The following is a 23422-nucleotide window of genomic DNA, read 5'->3' on the forward strand; positions in this document are numbered from 1 at the left end:
CCCCAACTACCGAATCAATACAAGAAATTAAGAATTACAAATATATGAAATAGCGAGGCCACTTTGCGATGTACCTGCTGTGCCGCTGAAGAAGCAAGTGCATTCTGCTTTAAATAAAGAGGAGCAGCCATGTTCCATAGGTTTTCTTGTAATGCCTGCAGAGCAAAGGAAAACTGATCAAGAGAGAAGAGCAAACAGTCTTGCGTTTCACACTGTGAAGAGAAACACAATATACAGCCAAGCACTTAGGAACTATTTTCTGGGATGTCAATCAAGTTTACGATAACTTACAAAAATGATAACACTTTTGCATATCTGAAAAAAAACAACCATATACATTAAAACTAAACTAATCATTATGAAACATTCAAAGCAAAGCTCAGGATTGCATTGCATGATACAAAATGAAGAACCAGTGAGGCATTCACTAATTTAGGCAGTATTCTAACTATACATGTGGTTAACCTATAAATCCTTTCCTGCTACTCAGATGTAAGGTGTGTTTATAGAGGTTTTTCTGAAGACTATTGGCTTCATCAGGATTTTAAGTGAAACTTAAATGTGCTATAGATTCACATTTATCACCGTAACTTCTGTAAAATCAACAGGAAAATGAGGCATTCCTCTGCCACTCTACTCTAACTTTGAGAATGGGAGATAAAAAGAACAATTTCAAGCATTTCATATGGTGTCTGTTTGGAGTATTCAAATATGTCTGTTGCTTTGACGTTGAATATCTCACTAATAGAAAATATGCCCGTTTGCATTTCTCTTAAAAGAATGAGCCTGGCTTCATTCTGTAAGTGCTTTAAAATGGTGAAGCTATAGATTATTCCCATAATTTGGGTGATCTACATTTGCTTTGTAATTCAATTTATTTCCCCAAAGACAAGTTTGTCCCAGAAGATTACGCATGAGTTCTGCCCTTTGGAGAGATTTCAACGTTCTATTTCTGGCACCTATCGATGTCCATGATTAATAAATTGTCCATCCAATTAAGTGCCCTGCTCACCAAACCAAACCGAACAGGAACGCTTCAAACACAAAATAAATCTGAGGCAATTTTACCGCTCTTAGGAAGATGCAGAATCTAAAAGCACAGTTAGGTAAACGGAAGGTACAGTAATAAAACCACCTAGCGCAAATTTAATAAAAACCTGCTAAATGTTTGTAATATTGCAACCCGCTATCAAGATATATTCTCTTTCATATATGGTTTAACATTTCTTTTAACTATTTCTCAGCTCCCTCAATCTAATTCACCCCCCTTAACAGGACCTGCAGCAAAGCAGAGTTTAAAAAATAGATAAATAGCACCGGGGGGAGTCTGAAAATACTATTTACAAGAATAATGGTCAAAACCTCTCTATTACATTATACTTACAAATGCATAAAATATGAGCATTAGGTTCTGTCACAGTACCGACTAGCCTATGAATTGTTGCATCTGTGATTATGTTTATGTGGTTCTTCAGAAACTCCAAACCTGCAATCTGAAGAAAGTGTAAACCTATTATCTTAGGATGCATTTATCTATATAAGACACTGATTTTGGCATTAAAGTCCTTTCTCTTCATTTGTTTCTGCTGGCATTCACGAATCACTGTTCTCATTTTTTTTTAAATAAACTAAGATAATTTCCCTATGAAAACTTTTGGCGCCATTTTCTCATGTCCCTCTTAACTGTGGAACTTAGCAAGGCTGAGTATATCATACCATTGCTAATCACATCGTGTATTTATAAATTATTTGACTCTTATCAACACCTCATCTTTAGACGCAGCAAAGACACCATGTTTGAAACAGGTCTTTGAAAGTCACTCAACAGTTCTCACATAGGCAAAATTATGCATTTGGAAAGGGAGATAGAGACCATATGCACAGCAGGGACCTTTGACACCTTGTCAGGAGTTTCAAGAGGTATATAATGGGCACAATACAGTACAACATACTGTAAGCAAGATATGAATATTCTACAAATAGGGATTCTACAATGACTGTACTAAGAGCATGCAGGACCATTAGAGGGAATCCCTGGATGATAAACAGCACTTATTTTGGCAAGTGCATAGCTTCCCTTCCTCTTTCAATTCTCTGTTCATAGGATCCTGTACTCTCTAGCCTCAGGAACAGCTCTGCTGCTCCAAACGTCCAGGACTGAATCATGGAAACTGTCCCAGTTTTGAATGCTTAAGGATGAGACCCACAGCTTGGCCAGAGATAAGCTTTGAGAAAGATAGCGGTGAGGTCCCCATCCTGTAAAGAGATATGATAATAGCACTGTCACAAAACAGAATGAGCAGTTGGCCCAACCTTGCTAACCACATCTTTACACTCAATGTTTCCTTCTTCTATAGGCTCACTATCTTTGCACTGTACTGGCAGGTTTAGAGAACCTTCTCACCATTTTGCTAAAGGATGAGCCAATCGCTCACTGCTTCATGAAGTTCTCACCCATTGGTACTTTCAGAAAGGGATCTAGAAACGTGGCCTCTTCCTGGTCATCATGTGCCACCTGACAGTGTTCCAACTTTGATTGAATTCTTCCCTCTTCTTACTCAGAGACCAACATGATGAGCATCCATACGGCTCTCTGCTGTAGTCAAATCTCACAAGGGGCTATCAACTTCTCATAGTCTGTGCGACTGCAGGTCTCTGGCATTGAGGAGATCTGGGCACCATCCTGGTAAAATGCAGCGTCCCCATAGCTAAATGTGTAAGCATGAAGACTTCCACCTTCTCGGGGTCCTTCAGAGCAGGGTATAAGTTCTAAAGAGTAGGCTGGACTCAGGTGGCATACTCAGATCTTGGTGCTATATATGTTTGTTGCATGATTAATGAAGGCGGCACTGTTTATACTGAGCTTCTACTGCACTAGATATCTAGGTTCTGGGTGCTCCAGCGAGCTGCATGCATTGCACTAGTGAAGTGGCAGCTGAAAACAACCACCGGATCGTGTATGTCTATATCTATTGTATCCGGTCTTTCCTCATCTCTTTACCACTCATTTGTATGTGTTCCTGTGGATTGTTGCAAAGGAACTTTTAAGTTCAACCTACAGAACCTTAATTAACTGCTGGTTTTGGGAAGCTGCATCTTCCATAGGATAACTCCTACAGGTTAGCAATATTTAAAACAATATTCCTCCTGCTAGTTCTATTGATGTTTTCCCGCAGCAGCTACTGCATTCCCTACCTATGCAAAGGTTCATTACACACAGTAGATAAAATGGTACATACTATAAATGCAGCCACATAAAATTATTTGAGGAATTAATGTGGATACGACACCTAATCAGCACAACACCATTTGTGAAAACCTCAGCCAGCACTGGCCTTCCAGTAAACATGGCTTTGCCTGCTGGGAGTTTGAGGAAATACTTGCAAGTGTTAAAAGACAATCTACAAATCGCATGATGGCGGCAAAAAAAATAAAATAAAAATAAAATAACACCTTACTATATAACCTGTGCCCAAACTTATAAATATAGTTGCTAAAAAACAAAATGCTAACAGTGGCTGAAGTTGCCACTACTGACATGGGGCTATCTGGCATTCTTTGAAAGGGTCAACTCTGATATAATCCTTCCATGAGTATGGCTGGTTTCAGTATCTATTGAAATCCCACCCATAAAATAAGTTAAACCTAATTTACTTTGACAGTGCTTGTTTGTGATTACTACCATATTGGGACCATTAGTCTCCTGCTACCGGACATATTATTGTGATTTGTTTTCATGTAATCGGAGCCAGGAATGAGAACCTTTGTAAATCACAACACGCAGAACTTTAGCTAGGTCATCAAAGGAAGATTCTGGGATTGGAAGTTGCTGATGAGGGGAGCTGTAAAGAGGCTAGTGGTTCCTGTACTCCTGATTTTAAAGAATAAGTTCAACTTACCTTTTACTGGAGTCTGTATTCGGTGGACTGTAATTCTTTCGCTGTGATTCCTGGCCAGAAACTGTGACTATAATAGTGTCTATGGATGACATCAGCCAGTGACAAACCCACCAGAGAGACTACTTGTGAGGCCCTACCAACCCATTTAGTGACTTTATGAACTCTGGTTTTAACCATATTTTTATGTATTGTAAATATGCATTTATTTCTGTCTATGCTTATTGCTTTTATGGCTTTCAGCCAAAATAAAGCTAAATTATATAGATTGTTACTCTCCACTATATCTTTCCATAACTTAGTGGTACATGCCACAATTCTTTGAAATAATTCTGCTTTCATTTAATTTTTTTCCGACCTTGTGCATCACTACTGACATTACCAATGCTGCAGCTTGTATGACCCAACCTCCACAATTTCTTTCTGAAAAAGCAGGCCCTTTGTTAAGCTGGCAACAATGGAAAAAACTATTTGATAGGGAAAAGTGTTGTGCTGTTCGTAAACAAGCTGTTATGTTTCATATATTGGGTGAGGAGGGTAGGAATGTTTACGAAAGCCTAGATAAAATATCTGTGGGCAGAGCAGAAGTTGAAATCTGACTTATTTGAGATGTCTATAATGATGTTGGAGAAGCATTTTTGGTCTCAAAGTAATGTGGTTTTAGAGAGACAAATTTTTTCACTAGAGTCCAAGGTAAAACAGAGAGAATTGGGAGCTATGCTGGTTCTTTGAAAATATTGGCATGCAAGTGTGAGTTTGAAACACTTTCCGTTTTATTGATCAGAGATCAACTGGTAAGATGAACTAATAACTTAAAGGTGCAAGAACAGTTTTTGCCAACAAATCCAGATTAAAAGGAAGCTATTGCAATTACTGAAGGAATGGAGAACACTACTTTATGGGAGAGTGAGATGAGGGATAGAAATATTAGTGATACGCAAGTCATGAGTGATATGGTGGATCTGGAAAAACTGGAGAAGTCAGTGAAATGAATGTAAGGGTGTGGATGGCGCTGAAGTGGGAATATCAAGAAGTAAGGAAAGGAAGGATAACAAAGACACTAAGATAAAGTGTTTAACATGAGGCAGTGAAGGTCATTTATCCAATGGTCCAAGTTGTTTTGCGAGGTTGACGACTTAACAGGAGGTGTGGCAAGAAAGGACACTATGCCAGAGATTGTAGAGGTCTTAAAAGGCAAGGTGTCTCTGTACTGGACAGTGAGAAAAAAGTAGCACGGAGTGCTAAGGCTGAAGGCACGGTGGACGGTGATCCTACTGTCATACCGGAGTGTGAAATCATAATAGGGAGATAAAAAATAAATGTACTTGCTAATTCAGGCTCACCATACACAATGCGGGTGCACACAAAATTGGAAAACACTATTTGGTGAAGAAAATATTTTTCTACTACCATCTGATAACAACTCTGATAGTTACTGAGGAAACACAAATAGATGTGATGGGATACACTGTGATGAGCCAGTTCTGAGACAGTGGGACAATGGGAAAGGTTTACATAGCTAAAAGAGGCGCAATCTTTTGGGTTGGGAGCAACAAGGAGATGTGAGAATAAAACTGAAACAGACTTCTATGGAGAAAGTAACGTTGTTAACACATATTGGTGGCAATGCTGATATTGTTTGTGAATACTAACAGGTTTTTAGTGACACTCTTGGTTTAAGGATTTTGAACATATGATCACTCTTAGAGGTAATTGCAATTCCATCTGTTCACAAGCTAGGGCTGGGCCCTAATTTAATGTTGGGTCCACTACTGGAAGAGCTCAAGAAGCTTTTGGATGCCAACATCCTTGAAGAGTGGCTTGCTCCAGTGGTTTTGGCACCCCAGGATGGTGGGAGAAAAATACGATGTGTGTTGCCCTACGAAACTTGAATGGGTATATACGGGTAGACCAATAACCTCTTCCCAACATTTCAGAGGCTCCCACTACATTGGGAGAGGCTAAGGTTTTTAGTGTTATGGACTTACCCTCAACTTACCATCAAATTCTCTTGCATGCTGATTCACATCTAACTTCCTCTCTAACCCCAATGGGAGTTTATCAATTTCTCCGCATGCCATATGGTTTAGCATTGGTAACGGCCTGTTTCCAAAGGGCAACACTGAAAGTTTTAACGGGAATACCTAGAGTTCTAGTATTTCAAGACGATACTTTGGTGTCAGGGAAAGACATGTCTGAGCATGATTATATTTTGAGGTTAGGTTTGAACAGGCTGCAGGATTATGGCTCACTGTGAGTAGGGAAAAATGTAAATTTAGAGTACCATATGTAAGGTACCTGGGCCACACAATTTCCTGGAAAGGTTTAAGTCTGATGTTAGAGTTGGTCAAAAGCATCAGAGATGCACCATTATCTCTTAATAAACATGAGGTCAGGTCCGTTCTGGGATAAGCTGAATTTTGGTCCAAGTTTATTCCTAGTTTTGTCATGCTCTCTTTGCCCTTAAGAAATGTGGTTAAAAAAAGGCAGAAAGTTTGAGTGTGTTGCTGTTTTCAAAGCCATCAAGGATCCTATTGCTCTTTTACCTAATTTGAGACAATTTGATGTTCGCTGCAGAACCTTGTTATCCACTGATGCCAGTTTATGTCTTGGGGCTGTCTTATCACAAATTGTTGATGGTGAAGAAAGAGTCATAGCTTTTGCCTAACAGTACATCAAAGGGGCTGAGGAAAGATATTCAGTGATTGAACACAAGGCAATGGCTAGGTCCTGGGTCATTCAACATTTAAAATGTTTTCCTACAGGGTCATTTCTTTCACAGTGAGGACAGATCGTCTGGTCCACATTTTCTTCTGTGGGTGGTGGCATACATTTAAATCCTAGGATCAAAAGATGGAGTGAAGGGATGCCTGAATTTAATTTTCATATTGAGAATGTTGCTAGTGCAAGCAGCTGATTGCTTATTAAGATTACAGGTGGCTGATGGTATTTCCATAACTTCACCCACTGATGTGGAGGAACCCTCTGTGATGGCATGGATGACGGAGAATGTTATTGGAATGGATGAATGGAACAAATATTGTGAGGATGATGATGTTCTTAAGACACATTCTGGATATGTGGTCAAGGGATGGCCTGAAGACAATTATTTACCAGAGACATTGAGAGGTTTCTGGAATGTTCGTGAGGAGGCGAGTCTAATGAAAGGGAAGGTTCTCAGAGGTTCTAAAACTGTACCACCATCAGGATTGTAGAGTAAGATAGTCAACTTGGCTCATGAAGCCCTTCTGGGAAGAAATTTAACTAAGTCCAATTTGTGTTAAATGGTAGTGGTGGCTTTGTGTTGATCAGGTTGAAGATTTGATAAAAGATTGCGGGTTGTGTGGGAAAAGTGACAGCAATAAAGTTACAAGATCATCACCCCTAGCTCCATTAGAAAATCCACTGGAACCTTGCACTAAGTTAGGTTTGGACATTGTGGGTCCTTTGAACAAGTTACCTCAAAATGAGCACTTTTGTTTGTGACAAACATTTTATTGATTTTTCAATAGAGGTGACCCGAATACCACTGAACACAAGCATAATATGCATCCTTAAGCATTACAACACTGCATAGTGATATTTTGACCATAATCATCTTCTAGATGGGACTGAAATACATGAGATGTATATGGCTAAATTACCCCTTCTCTTCGCTCCCTCACCCAGCCCTTCCCTGTCGACTTCCTATGCCTTTGTTAGGTCATGGGGTGTCTGGGCAAGGTTCGAGGTGTATGGCCCTAGCCTCTGCCCACCCCTTCCATGTCTAATGCTTTTGTGGGCAATCACTCACTTTGTATAGGAGGTGTTCCATGCCCATGCAAAAATTCATACCTTTAGCCTAGACCTCAACCGATGGGGCAGCCATCTCCTTCTAAGCCTTTGCAATAGCACTCTTGGCTACTATTAGGCCCAGCCATAAGAGTGCCCTCTGGTAGCGTGTGCCGCCCAGCTCATTTGTCACATGAAGTAGCACCAGTCTAGGGTCCCTCTGTACTCCCAAGCCTACCACTCCCTCCAGATTCCCCAAGACCCTTTCCCAGATGGGAGACAGAATAGATGAATGCCAAAACATATGAGATAGGTTCCCTGGGGTACTCCACATATCAAGCACCCTCCATCCAATAACAATCCCACGCAGCACAGCTTGGCCCTGGTATAGTGGAGCAGTTTAAGCTGTATGTGTCTAAACTGTGAAGCTGACTGCCTCTCTTGGAAGCCTCTTGGGCCTCCCTCCAATCATCAAGTTCTCCTATCTCCTGTTCCCTTGCCCTACCAACTGCCACCATAGGGTCCGGTATATTCCTCAACATCATCTTATATGTCTGTATCCCACGCGGTGAAGCCTCGCCAGGCCACAGGCCACGACCTGCAGAAGGTTTACACCTCGCCATAGTGGTGTCTCTAATGTTAGCCTGCTGGTCCAGCCAGTAGCTTTCTTGGCCGCCACCTAATCCCCCAAACACCACCCTAGTGGCCGGTGGAAGCAACTCGGACACATCGCCCCCCTATAGCATGTGTCGGAGACCCTGTGTACCCATAGTCTTCCCTTCAAGGGCATAGGCCAGGTCCCTGAACCACCAATCGTTGATAATAAGATGGGCTGTCCAATAATATAAACGGATATCAGGTGTGGCCGCTCCTCCATCAAACACCAGTCTGCAACACTTTTCCAGTGAGATGTGTGGTATTCCACCCTCCCCAAAACCCACCCAAGCAGCATTTGCAGCTGTTTATTAACTGTCACAAAGAAGGAAGGGGCAATCAGGAACGGGTGGCTTTATAAATCTGCGGCAGGGCAACCATCTTGAAGATGGCCGAGCGTCTTATCAGGGACAGTAGACAGGGACAGAAGAAGCGCAGTCTAGAACTTAACGTCCCTTGATAGATGCTCCATTTGTGGCACTAGGTTGCTCTCAAAGTAACTCCTTGCATTCCCAGTAATGGAGGGTTGAATCGGTTTTCTCAGCACCTATGGCATATCCACCAGGAATGGTGCTATAGTGTAGACCACCGATTTACGGGAGTTAATACAAGAGTATGTGCCGAATATTTCTAGCATCTGAAGCGCCCTGGGCCCTGAAACTACTGGGTCCCCCAAATACAAAAGAACATTATCAACGTATAACGATATCCAATCACTCAATTGTGTCACCCTACTGAGATCTTCCATACAATGCATCTATTGGTACCCTGGCTGTTAATGGTTCAACCACCAAAGCAAATAATAAGGTGGACAAGGGGCACTCCTGACGGATACCTCTCATCACTGGAAACCTGTCTGAAACCACTTCCCTGGCTCAAAGGTTAGTATATAAAAGACAAACAAAGTTGATGAACCTATGGCCACAGCCCACAGGGAAAGAAGAGCAAATATATAGGCCCAATCGACAGAGTCGAGGGCCTTCTGAAAATCAACTGATATTAAGGCTCTATGTTCCTCCACTGACCTGATTAAGGCGATTGTATTATGCACCCATCTCAAATTGTGTCTTGTGGCCCTCCACAACATGAATCCCGATTGGTCAAAATGTTCAATTACTTTTCCCAGCCAGTTATCCAGACTTTGGCCCACACCTTTACTTCCACATTTAAGTGTGAGATGGGCCGGACGTATACACAGCTCGTATCTTCCGTGTTGGGTTTCGGGAATACCACAATGCTGTCATCCTAAGGTAAGCAGGTAGTTCACCCCTCTCCAGCACTTCCTGAAACATTCCTTGACCTGCCTGCGCCCACACTAAGCACCAGTATTCAGGTGGGAACCCATTAGGTCTTCCCCGATTGCAACGGTGCCAAGGCCACTCTCAACTCCTCACCAGTTATTTCAGCTCCTAAGGTTTCCATAACCTCTTGAGACAGAGCGTATGTAAATCATCCAGCAGACTCAACGAGTCCGCTTGATGAAAGTTCTTGTAATAGACTGCAAAAGTCTGAGTTATTGGTACGCTCCCCACCACTCGCAAACCATCCTCTGCTTGTAGATACGCCACAGGAGCTATCACCAATCTGGTGGTACTAAGCCAATGTATGGTCTTGCGAGCCTCATTTCTCTCCTGATAGATTCTGATGCATGTGGCTGTCCACGCCTCTAGCTCCTCCTGTGTGAGCTCCTGTCGGAGCAAAGTCTGCGTGTGTAGGAAGACCCTCAGGAGCTCCTCCTGTCCTGAGCTGGTAAAGCGGGACTCCAAATCTAAAATGTGTTCCTCCAGCGGTTTGTTTTATTAATGGTGGATTATACATCCAAGTGGGTGGCTACCACATGTTTGAGAACAGTGAACATAAAAGACATTTTGAAGGAGGAGTGCCTCATTTTCTTCTTAGGGACAATAGTGTCCAGCTTTGCTCCAATGAGATGTGTGAGTTTCTAAGACGCCTTTTAATTATTCATTGTAAAACTGCTCTCTATTAGCTTCAAGTCAATGGTTTGGCAGAGCAAATGAACATAGTGGTCAACATTTGTGTCTGTAGGGTGGTAGAAAATAGAGTTTCCTTGACAGAGGCTCTTAGGGAGACTTGGCAGCCCATATAAATACACCTAAATGTGTCACATTAGAATCTCTCCTTTCTTTGCTCAAAGGCTGACTGCCTGGATAACATCAATCCTTCATGGTTGAAGCTAGGTTTGAAAGTTGAAGATGTCAAGAAGCTTCCTGAAGATGACACTGTTAAAAGGCACACAGATCACCACATATAAAGCTAGGTATGGTAAGATTGGTGTAAAAGCTGGTGTCTGGTGTGAAAGGGATGCGGTTTTAGTGAAAAAAACCTGGGTTCTCGAGGAAGAGTACATCTAAGTTCATGGGACCTTTTATCATTCGGAAAGTCAAGAGAAGGAATATGTTACTTACCTTGTAAGTATCTGTTTGTAGGTAGGAACTTAAAGTTGTTGTGAAGAGAACTATTTTATCATTATCTCTGTGTATTTGGAAGAAGGGTTCTTCTAAGGTTAAAGCCTGTAACTCACTAACACCCCAAAGTGCAGTGATGGTGACTAAGAATGCCACCTTCTAAGACAGGAATTGAAGAGCACGAGTGTAGAAGTTCACATGGGGGACCCATGAGCGTTGTAAGTAAGATATTAGGGATCCAAGAAGGTGCAGGAGGAACCCTTAGTGGAATAATGTGTTTGAGTCCTTCCATGAAGGCTTTGATGACTGGAATTTTGAAGAGAGAAATGTGCTGCCTATCTGGAGGTAAGCAGCTACTGCAGCAAGATGTAACCATACAGACGTGAATGCTAATGTTGCCTTTTGTAAGTGAAGTAGGTAGCAGACAATCGCTTGCACTGTGGCTTTGAAAGGGTCAATTTGTTTTGAATGGCAGTAGCAAACAAATTGTTTCTATTTTGCTGCATAGCAGTCTCTAGTGGTGGATCTGGGTGCTTTTTTAAGAATGTCCATACATTCTGGTGGTATGTGAAGGTAGCCGAACTCTAGGACCTCAAAAGTAAAAATCGCTAGGTTGAGAGTTTTGGGATCTTGGTGTCTGATTTGTTCTTGATTCAGAGTGAGAAGGTCTGGCCTATTGGAGAGCTTCTTGTATAGAACTACAAAGAGGTCTACAAGTAGTGTGAACCAAGGCTGACGTGCAAGTGGAAGCTACTAGGATCATTGTGAGAGACATTTGCCTGAGCTTCCAAACCAGAAATGGAAGAAGAGGCGAGGTGGAAAAGCATAAGCAAACACCCCTGACCAACACATCCATAGTATGTTGTCCTTGGATAGTGGGTGTGGAAACCTTGAGTTGAAGGTTTGGCATTTTGTGGTTTCTGCTCCGGCAAAAAGGTCTATTTTAGGGAATCCCCACTTTTAGAAGTATGTTAGGAAGACTTTTGGGTGTAGATCCCAATTAGTGGACTTGTTGCTGCATCCTCCTGAGCAGGCTTGTCAATTTGTTTTCTGTTCCCAGAAGGAATTCTGCTAACAGGTGAATGTCGTGATGTAGAGCCTACTTCCAGATGATCTGAGACACGAGTGACAGTTGTGGAGACAGTGACAATTCCCCTCCCTCTGTTTTTGTAGGTAATACATGGCTGTCATATTGTCTGTCTGTCCAGTAGGTGTGCAGCCCATCCAGTCTGTGATGTGTCCGTCGTGAGAGTATTGTGGGGAGCAGGGTTGAGAAAATGCCACTCCTTTAACAGACTGTTGGTGTTCCACCATTGCAGAGAACGGTGAGTGTGGCAGTCTATCAACATTGGATCCTCTAACTGACCCTGTGACCTAGACCACTGATGAGCTAGGCATTCCTGTGACTGACGCATATGTAACCTTGCATGGGGAACTATAGCAATGCAGGACGCTATCACTCTTAGTAGACGCATGACCATCTTCAATGTGAGTTGCTGGTTTGTCTGAAACTGTGACAACGTTGCCTGAAAGTTTTGAATTCTTGCGGGACTGGGGTAGGATAATCCTAATTCTGTGTGTAGGATTGCTCCTAAATGTGGCTGAACCTTTAGTGGTTGCAGGTGAGACTTGGGGATACTGACAGTAAACCCTAAGCTGTAGAGAAGATCTTTTGTCATCCGAGTGAATTGTTGGCACTGATGAGAAGTGCTGGCTTTGATAAGCCAGTCGCCCAGGTAAAGGAATACGTGGACATTTTGTCTGTGCAGATGAGCAGATAGCCTTAGCGATCTCTGTATCTTTCTTAATCTTCTCCAAAGTAGAGTCTACTTGGGGACCAAACAAGTGCTCCTTGTCAAAAGGTATGTTCAAAACAGCCTACTGAACTTCAGGTTTAAAACCAGAAATCCTGAGCCAAGCATGATGCCTTAGGAGATATTAGTGGTAATTTGCTGTGCTGCAGTGTCTGCTGCATCTGGGGCATACCGCATGGAGGTGTTAGTGATGATCTGGTAGGTGTGCAGGTACTTCATGTGACAACATGGACAGAACTGAAAGGGTATGTGTTCCATTACCAGTAGAGTATTTTCAGAAAGATTGGTAACAATGCTGAAGGTAGGCCTCGAAGGGCTGTGCCCCAAAAGGGCTTTGGTCAAATGGAGTTGAACTAGCGAGGAGGTGCAGATGGAGAAAACGTGAACAATAACAATACCATCGGCGATAGAGAAGAGAACTGAAGAATCAAACCAAAACGGGGTGGAAACATACGTCCAAAGCCAACAGCATCACAATCTAACAATGGAGTCGATACACATGCGCATTATCACGGCCAGGAGTCACCACTCAACCTTTTGACTCAAAAGACTTCTTCCAAGAAAAACAACTTGCACAACTCCAGACTCAATACTAGATGGCAGGAGTATGCAGAGCAAGTGTATCTACAGCCACACATGGCAATATGTTGCTTAGATGCCTGGAATATGTCAAGAGTGGTGTAAAATAAACTGAGGTATCTTAAAGGCACTTTGTGAACTCAGTACAATTTTAATTACAGTTTGGATATTGGATATTATCTCTAATTGCAGAATGTATTGGTGTGCTTTAGTCTTGCAGTGTGTATTGATCTTATTTTGTTTTTATTATTATTGTTCTGGGGGGGCTGGTGGGTGGTGGAATTAATGTTGTGGTTTGTTTTCATGTTATGGGATCCAGAGCTGAGAAACTTTTTATGTCGCAACCTTTGGAACTTTAGCTAGGTCACCAAAGTAGGATTCTGGGGTTGGAAGCTGCTGATGAAGGGAGCTTATTGAGGCTGATAGTTCTGGTACTCCTGAACTTAAAGAATAATTTCAACTCACCTCTTACTGGAGTCTGTTTGGTTGATTAGTAGTGCAATCCTTACCCGTCACTCCAATTAATCCAGATCATCTCCAGTACCTTATGGATTATTTTAACAATACAAAATACCAGTCTGTGTTTTTCCTGTTATTCCACATTCAGTCCTTAATAATGTCCTTTGTAGCAGGGAGAGAGATTAGAAATGCTTCTCTAAGACCATTTAGTTTTCGTAGTCAGTGAGGGATGAACCACTGACACTATAGCACCAATGCTCTCTCACCACAGTAGCACCAGACCAACTCCTCCAATCAGGGATTCAAGCTCCAATGGAAATTATTAAGCCTATGTCGACCAGCAAGGCATTTATAATGACCTAGAACACTTAACTGAAGAATGAACATGCAACAAACAGTAATGTTTACATTGAGGGGTACAGAGAGGTAGTTATTTACGGTAAGCAATATTTAGGAGTTCTTGGGGACCAGGTAGCCTGGTTTAATTAATGGACTAATACAACAACATAGATGTCAATCACTTAAAGAAGGGCTGCAAAGTGTTACACTAACAATAAAATTATAGAAAGCAAAATGTTTTATGCGGACATTCATGTACCTAGACTAATGCTGCAAGAAGGGACAAACCAAAGATGTATTCTGTAATGTGTCATAAAGACAATAAGCACTTGAGAACAACTTTAAAATGAGACATTGGAATATACAACATGTTCCTAGAAATCAAACCTTTGTCAGAAGCAGCTGACACCGTAAGTAGGTTGCAGAAAAATCCGCTATTCCTGCTAGCTCTGACTGAAGCTCTCCAAGTCTCTGGAGGTCTCTGTGAAAAGAAAAGGACAACATACAAACATTTTGCCAACGTCCCAAAAATGTTTTGATACAATAACATTCTAAAATTATTCCTTTTGCCAACAGAAACAAATCTAGTCTAGTTTTTATTGAGACCTTTTATATATTGAACAACATGGATTTCTCACAGTACACTGCAAGCATATCAAACTAACCAATCTATTACTGTTTATGTACACTAGATATTTTTTTATTTGCAAGAATTCCAATACCTAAATTCAGTTAAAGTGGGAAGGAACAACTAGCAGTCATTTGAAATTTGGACACAGCTAAAATTTGTAATTTACATACATGCAATATGTTACAAATAGTGAACAAATAATATACGTAAAAAATGACTCCTCTCAGAGTGTGAGCCCTTGGTTAGAGTCACTTGTCTAAAAAAGGAAAGCCCACTAAACGAAAGGCACAAAATTGCCAATCCTATGAATTACAATAGACAGCCAAGCTTCACTACTCTTCCCACCAGGTAAAAAATGAATATTACATCCGAGAAGAACCAAGAGCGTGGTATAAAGTATGTAACAACTTTAGTGCTGACTTAGTTAGAGATGTTCAAGTTACTAGTATGGCTGAACGAGGAATGGTAATTTTGTTTTTTTTTAAAAAGAACCAATTCTGATCCCCTCAATTCTGCACCCCACACCTTCCTACAATTGACTAATGCTACACTCAACCATCCTCCCCGAACTATTAAACAGAGGTGGATAAGTGGTTGGTGTTACAGGTCATCATGCACTTAATTAAGAAAGGCTGTACATAGTGTTACTATGCAAGGAAATGAAAATGTCACTTACCCAGTGTACATCTGTTCGTGGCATCAGTCGCTGTAGATTCGCATGTTTTGCAATAGCTCGCCATCTGGTGTTGGGCCGGAGTGTTACAAGTTGTTTTTCTTCGAAGAAGTCTTTCGAGTCACGGGACCGAGTGACTCCTCCTTTTGTGTCCATTGCGAATGGGCGTCGACTCTATCCTCGATTGTTTTTCCCCGCAGAGGGTGAGGTAGGAGTTATATTGTAGTAATAGTGCCCATGCAATGGAGTGACTAAGTATGTACCTATATAAGGTTGAAATGATATATATACAAATAGTTGAAGGTAACTTCCGAACTGCTACAGGCTCCCGGGGAGGCGGGTGGGCACATGCGAATCTACAGCGACTGATGCCACGAACAGATGTACACTGGGTAAGTGACATTTTCAGTTCGATGGAATCTGTCGCTGTAGATACGCATGTTTTGCATAGACTAGTAAGCAGTTATCTCCCCAAAAGCGGTGGCTCAGCCTGTAGGAGTGGAAGTAGTCTGAAACAATGTTCTTAATACGGCTTGCCCTACTGTGGCTTGTTGTGCGGATAACACGTCTACACAGTAGTGCTTGGTGAATGTGTGAGGCGTAGACCATGTGGCTGCCTTACATATTTCTTGCATTGGGATGTTTCCTAGAAAGGCCATGGTAGCACCTTTCTTTCTGGTTGAGTGTGCCCTTGGTGTAATGGGCAGCTGTCGTTTAGCTTTAAGGTAGCAGATTTGGATGCATTTAACTATCCATCTGGCTATACCTTGTTTTGATATTGGGTTTCCTGCATGAGGTTTTTGGAATGCAATAAATAGTTGTTTAGTCTTTCTGATGTTTTTAGTTCTGTCAATGTAATACATTAATGCTCTTTTGACATCTAATGTATGTAGTGCCCTCTCAGCTACGGAATCTGGCTGTGGGAAGAACACTGGAAGTTCCACTGTTTGATTTAGATGGAACGGTGAAATAACCTTTGGTAAAAATTTAGGATTAGTCCTTAGGACGACCTTATTCTTGTGTAGTTGTATAAAAGGTTCTTGTATTGTAAACGCCTGAATCTCGCTTACTCTTCTTAGGGAAGTAATGGCGATGAGGAATGCAACCTTCCAGGTTAGGAACTGTATTTCGCAGGAGTGCATGGGTTCAAAAGGTGGACCCATAAGTCTAGTTAGGACAACATTTAGGTTCCATGAAGGAACAGGTGGTGTTCTTGGTGGAATAATTATTTTAAGGCCCTCCATGAATGCTTTAATGACTGGTATCCTATATAGGGAAGTTGAATAGGTAGTCTGCAGGTATGCAGATATTGCTGCAAGGTGTATTTTAATGGAAGAGAAAGCTAGGTTAGATTTTTGTAAGTGAAGCAAGTAACCCACTACATCTTTTGGAGTTGCGTGTAATGGTTGGATTTGATTAATATGGCAGTAGCAAACAAACCTCTTCCATTTACTTGCATAGCAGTGCCTGGTGGATGGCCTTCTGGCTTGCTTTATGACTTCCATACATTCTTGGGTAAGTTGTAAGTGCCCGAATTCTAGGATCTCAGGAGCCAGATTGCTAGATTCAGCGATGCTGGATCTGGGTGTCTGATCTTTTGGTTGTGTTGTGTCAACAGATCTGGCCTGTTGGGCAATTTGATGTAAGGTACTACTGATAGGTCTAGCAGCGTTGTGTACCAGGGTTGCCTTGCCCAAGTTGGTGCTATTAATATGAGTTTGAGTTTGTTTTGACTGAGTTTGTTTACCAGGTAAGGAAGGAGAGGGAGAGGAGGAAAAGCGTAAGCAAATATCCCTGACCAGTTCATCCATAGGGCATTGCCCTGGGACTGCCTGTGTGGGTATCTGGATGCGAAGTTTTGGCATTTTGCGTTCTCTTTTGTCGCAAACAAGTCTATCTGAGGTCTTCCCCAGAGCTTGAAGTAAGCGTTCAGAGTTTGGGGGTGAATTTCCCATTCGTGGACCTGTTGGTGATCTCGAGAGAGATTGTCTGCGAGTTGATTCTGAATCCCTGGGATAAACTGTGCTATTAGGCGAATTTGGTTGTGAATTGCCCAATGCCATATTTTTTGTGCCAACCGGCTCAACTGCGTTGAGTGTGTCCCCCCTTGCTTGTTTAGATAATACATTGTTGTCATGTTGTCTGTTTTGACGAGAATGTATTTGTGAACTATTATTGGTTGGAAAGCCTTTAGTGCTTGAAAAACTGCTAGCAGTTCTAGGTGATTTATATGCAGTTTTGTTTGATGTACGTTCCATTGTCCTTGTATGCTGTGTTGATCGAGGTGTGCTCCCCACCCTGTCATGGAAGCATCTGTTGTTATTACGTATTGTGGCACTGGGTCTTGGAAAGGCCGCCCTTTGTTTAAATTTATATTGTCCCACCATAGAAGCGAGAGGTAAGTTTGGCGGTCTATTAACACCAGATCTAGAAGGTGACCCTGTGCTTGTGACCATTGTGATGCTAGGCACTGTTGTAAGGGCCTCATGTGCAGTCTTGCGTTCGGGACAATGGCTATGCATGAAGACATCATGCCTAGGAGTTGTAATATCATCTTTGCTTGTATCTTTTGTGTTGGATACATGTGTTGTATGATGTTGTTGAAGTTTTGAATTCTTTGTGGACTTGGAGTGGCTACTCCTTTTGTTGTGTTTATTATGGCTCCTAGGTACTGTTGTACTTTGCACGGCAGGATGTTTGATTTTGCGAAGTTGACGGTGAACCCCAGTTTGTAGAGGGTTTGTATGATTTGATTTGTGTGGTGTGAGCACTTTGCTAACGAATGGGTCTTGATTAGCCAGTCGTCTAGATACGGGAATACATGTATTTGCTGCCTTCTGATGTGTGCAGCGACTACTGCTAGACATTTTGTAAAGACTCTTGGTGCTGTTGTTAAACCGAAAGGCAATACTTTGAATTGGTAATGTATTCCTTTGAATACAAACCTTAGGTATTTCCTGTGCGATGGATGTATTGGTATATGGAAATACGTGTCTTTGAGGTCTAAGGTTGTCATGTAGTCGTGTAGTTTGAGCAATGGTAGCACTTCTTGTAGTGTGACCATGTGAAAGTGGTCTGATTTGATGTATGTGTTTACTATCCTGAGGTCTAGGATTGGTCTTAGCGTCTTGTCCTTCTTTGGTATTAAGAAGTACAGTGAATAAACTCCTGTGTTTATTTGTGTGTTTGGTACTAATTTGATTGCATTCTTTTGCAATAGTGCTTGAACTTCTGTCTCCAGGAGCTCGGAATGATGTTGTGATAAATTTTGTGCTCTTGGTGGTATGTTTGGAGGGAATTGTAGAAATTCTATGCAATAACCATGTTGGATAATTGCTAGAACCCAAGTGTCTGTAGTGATTTCCTGCCATGCTTTGTAATAATGACCTATTCTTCCCCCCACTGGTGTTGTGTGGAGGGGATGAGTGACATGTGAGTCACTGCTTAGTTGCAGGGGTTTTGGGGCTTTGAAATTTTCCCCTATTCCTAGGGAATTGCCCTCCTCTGTATTGGCCCCGAAAGCCTCCCCTGTACTGTCCCTGGTAACTGGACGGTGTTGCCTGTGAGGTGCTGGCTTGTGTGGCCTGACCCCGAAACCCCCCTCTAAAGGGTGTCTTGCGGAAGGTGCCGTAGTTTCCTCTGCTCTGCGGGGAGTAGAGTGCGCCCATTGCTTTAGCAGTGTCCGTGTCCTTTTTAAGTTTTTCTATCGCTGTGTCCACTTCTGGACCGAACAGTTCTTTTTCATTGAAAGGCATATTGAGAACTGCCTGCTGTATCTCTGGTTTAAACCCAGACGTTCGTAGCCATGCATGCCTTCTGATGGTCACAGATGTATTAATTGTCCTTGCAGCTGTGTCTGCTGCGTCCATGGAGGAGCGTATCTGGTTGTTTGAAATGTTTTGACCTTCCTCAACCACTTGCTTTGCCCTTTTTTGTAGGTCTTTGGGTAGATGTTCAATGAGGTGTTGCATCTCATCCCAATGGGCTCTGTCGTAGCGCGCAAGTAGTGCTTGAGAGTTGGCGATGCGCCACTGGTTTGCAGCCTGTGCTGCGACTCTCTTTCCAGCTGCATCGAACTTGCGGCTTTCCTTATCTGGGGGTGGTGCATCCCCAGATGTGTGGGAGTTGGCCCTTTTCCTAGCTGCTCCTACAACGACGGAATCTGGTGGCAGCTGTGCAGTGATGAAAACAGGGTCTGTAGGGGGCGCCTTATACTTTTTTTCCACTCTTGGTGTGATTGCCCTACTTTTGACCGGCTCCTTAAAAATTTATTTTGCGTGCCGGAGCATACCAGGGAGCATAGGCAGGCTTTGGTAGGAGCTGTGGGTGGAGGAGAGGGTGTTGAATAAAAAGTCATCCTCGACCTGTTCTGAGTGGAGGCTTACATTGTGAAATTGTGCTGCTCTAGCCACCACTTGAGAATACGCAGTGCTGTCCTCTGGTGGAGATGGCTTCGTAGGGTATGCCTCCGGGCTGTTATCTGACACTGGGGCGTCGTATAAGTCCCATGCGTCCTGATCCTGGTCACCCTGGCTCATGGTGGTGTGAGCTGGGGAATGTGATGGAGTTTGTGCTGGTGAGACGTGAATTACAGGCAGAGGAGAGGGTGGTGGAGTAACCTTTTTCACCACCTTTGTTTGTGGTGTTTGTTCAGTTTGGAACTCCAGTCTTCTTTTTCTTCTAATAGGGGGAAGGGTGCTTATTTTCCCTGTTCCCTTCCTGTATGAAGATACGCTTTTGCGTATGGTCCACATCGGTAGATTGCAGCTCTTCCTCGAACCTATGCTTTCGCATTTGGGAGGTTAGTGAATGCTCCTCTGTATAAGAGCCTGAAACTGGGTCGGTTGCAGGTTGTTTTGGCACCGAAACCCTGTCTGCATCTTTTTTCGGCTCCGAGCTGACTTTTCTCTTTTTCGGGGCCGAAACCTCTCGGCGTCGATCTTCGTCGGTGCCGCTATCTCGGCGTTGAGCCGTGTCTACACCGCTATCTCGGTGTCGATGCTTGTCTCCAGCACTTTCTCTGTCCCGAGAAGGCTGCGTACCGGTGTCTCGACCGGAGTCGGACTGTCTCGGCACTGTTTGGGCCTTTTTCGGTGCCGACGGTCGGTCACCGAATTTATGGGTCGAGCCATGGCCTGGTGGCAGTGGCGTCCCCTGGGCCTTGTCAATCTTCTTATGTGTTGTTTTCGACGTCTTACTCACGGTTCGTGGGTCATCGAATTCCTCAGATTCCGATTCATGGATCGAGAAGGTACCTTCCTCTTCTTGTTCCTCGAACTCTCGGTGGGCTGTCGGCGCGGAGGCCATTTGAAGTCTTCTGGCTTGACGGTCTCGGAGTGTTTTTCGGGACCGGAACGCACGACAGGCCTCGCAGGTGTCTTCACTGTGCTCAGGTGACAGGCACAGGTTACAGACCAAGTGTTGGTCTGTATAGGGGTATTTGTTGTGGCATTTGGGACAGAAACGGAACGGGGTCCGTTCCATCGGCGTTCTTCTGCACGTGGTCGGGCCGACCAGGCCCCGACGGGGGATCGAAAAACTACCCCGAAGGGCACCGGAGCTCTTCGATCTTCGATGCGGTGTTGAATCTAACTACGCCGATCCCGAACGCAACAATACCGACGAAAATCTTTCGAATTTAGCTATCTTTCCGTTCCGAAACTCGGAGCGACAGGAACACGTCCGAACCCGATGGCGGAAAAAAAACAATCGAGGATAGAGTCGACGCCCATGCGCAATGGACACAAAAGGAGGAGTCACTCGGTCCCGTGACTCGAAAGACTTCTTCGAAGAAAAACAACTTGTAACACTCCGGCCCAACACCAGATGGCGAGCTATTGCAAAACATGCGTATCTACAGCGACAGATGCCATCGAACAAGCAGGTGATTCTTGCAAACATTAGGTAGTAGGAGACATCACACTGCGGGGAATGACTCAACAGGACATACTCATAGCAATAACATCAAAGAAGTCTCATTCTATGGTTCATATTGGTCCCTGTAAGTGAGGAGATAGAGGGGACCTGGCTACAAGGTTCACTAGTGAAGAGTTAATCAACGCTCTAGAGATGTATGAAATACAGGGTGCTCCGCATGCAAGATGCCCATGTGGGCAATGTAATACTAGGTGCCCGCTGGCTAAGTGGTTTACATAAGCCTATCTGCAGGACACAATGTGCACTGAAAGCTGTGCAAGTACCCTATAGATGTCCAATGTATTTGTTATCATGGCTGGGAGTACATTCAGCAAGGTTTCTGTTCAGAGATCCTCACAGTGAACCATGAATTCAAATGACCCCATAAGAAATATAACTTTCTGCTAATCATAACTATTATTGAGGCTCAGAACTTTAAGGAACAGCATCAAAATGTGAAAACTGTCAAGGGAAATAATAGAATGATTAAAAGAAATGTCCTGGGTAATTTTCAGAAGTAAGGGAGGAATTTAAAAAAAATGAGGCATTGTAAGAGAACAATGAATGCCATATTTAACCAATGCAGCGAACCACTGCATTACCCCATTCAACATTACATCTACTCAATCACATGCCCTCTCAGGCCATTAACTCTTTACTTTATGGTGAACTCCAGAAGTTCCTGTATTCCTTGGGAGTCAAGATGCTGAAGATTATAAACTCTTTCAAGGCTCTGCTGCAAAAACTGCTGTGAAGGGTCTTCATGAGTGGTAACGCTGTTGGAAAGTGGCAACAATGTCAACTTCTTACTTGGCAACTGTAGTAAAAAAACAAATAAAAATCAGGTGAAATACTTTCAATTACCACATAAGCATTTAAAATCCTACTGTTTAGATAAATCAAATATAAACCGATATGCATCAATCTAGTTTCTAAGTTTCTTTCTTTTGTGCCTTAAGCTCAGTGACATCACATGTTTACCACAATACATATTTAATCCATAGTTACGCACAAGGATAGAAGCAGTACAGGGGTCAACCATGATTCTTGATGCACTATGCCTCTGACACTTATTGCCATTTTGGACATCAAAATAGCAAACAGCCTCAGACTTTAAGTGCACTTTAAAGTAACACTTTCGCAAAAAACCTAATGATAAAATGGATTAGTCCTTTGGGCCAAGCGGTGAGCAGGAAAAGAAATAAGCAATTTATAACTCAATTGCTAGCCCAACAACCATACTAGAAACCTAATTGCTAAAGGAGGGTGAAATCACCAAATATGTCTGAATGGTCTTGGAGCAAAAGGCAGACTAAGACAGGTGAAAGAACCATCATCTACTACCAATAACAACAACAGGATATTGAACAGTGGCATAACATAAGCCCCTAAAATCCCCACAGGGCTGGTGGGGTGGGGTCCAAGCTCCAGGGGCCCCCCCTCAGCAAAAGTGGTAGGTGGTGGACAGAGGGAGGTCACCCCCCCGCCCAGCATATACTTTGCAGGGGGCCCCCTCAAGTTTCGCTACACCACTGAAATTGAATGTAGAAGGACAAATTGATGTGAGCTGATGAAGGCCTGGACTCGGATTGTTGTAGTGACGGTAACAGCTCAGAACAATAAGGGCCACATGTAGGTAGCTTTTTGCAGGTCGCAAACAGCGAATTTCGCTGTTTGCGACGTGCAAAAAGCACATCGCAATGCACAAACCCAGTTTTGCGATTCGGTAACCTGGTTACCGAATCGCAAAACGGGTGTACGACTCGCAATTAGGAAGGGGTGTTCCCTTCCTAATTGCGACTCGCAGTGCAATGTAGGATCGTTTTGTGAACGCGGTTGCAAAACAATCGCAGGTAGCACCCTTTTCAAATGGGTGCTAACCCATTCGCAAAAGGGAAAGGGTCCCCATGGGACCCCTTCCCCGTTGTGAATGTCACTGAAAACATTTTAAGGGCCACTGCCTGCTCTGAAAAAATGAAACGAAAACGTTTCATTTTTTGTTTTTGTAATGCATCTCGTTTTCCTTTTAGGAAAACGGGCTGCATAAAAAAATTAAAAAAACTGCTTTACTGAAAAGCAGTCACAGACATGGTGGTCTGCTGTCTGCAGAAGGCCACCATCCCTGTGAGGGCCGCCATTCTCAAGGGGGTCGCCCATTATTCATGAGGTGGGCATTTGCGTCCCCCTTGCAAATCGCTAACAGTGTCATGGACACTGTTGTGCAGAAGGTTAGAGTCGCAAAAACAAACGTACGTACATGTGGC

At 43.0% G+C, this 23422-nt stretch overlaps 1 protein-coding gene across 1 annotated transcript in view; it reads right to left on the reverse strand.

Annotated features, from left to right (window-relative positions):
• INTS4 (integrator complex subunit 4) overlaps positions 1–23422 on the reverse strand; it is a 337269-nt gene that overhangs the window by 92490 nt on the left and 221357 nt on the right. Inside the window, exons 15-17 of the mRNA XM_069203922.1 lie at positions 21818–21975; positions 14326–14419; positions 75–155 (exon numbers count right to left, since the gene is read on the reverse strand). Coding sequence (XP_069060023.1) covers positions 75–155; positions 14326–14419; positions 21818–21975 — 333 coding nt within the window. The remainder of the gene's footprint in view (positions 1–74; positions 156–14325; positions 14420–21817; positions 21976–23422) is intronic.

The sequence above is a fragment of the Pleurodeles waltl genome, chromosome 8 (genome assembly GCF_031143425.1).
Source record: "Pleurodeles waltl isolate 20211129_DDA chromosome 8, aPleWal1.hap1.20221129, whole genome shotgun sequence".
In the NCBI taxonomy this organism is placed as follows: domain Eukaryota; kingdom Metazoa; phylum Chordata; class Amphibia; order Caudata; family Salamandridae; genus Pleurodeles; species Pleurodeles waltl.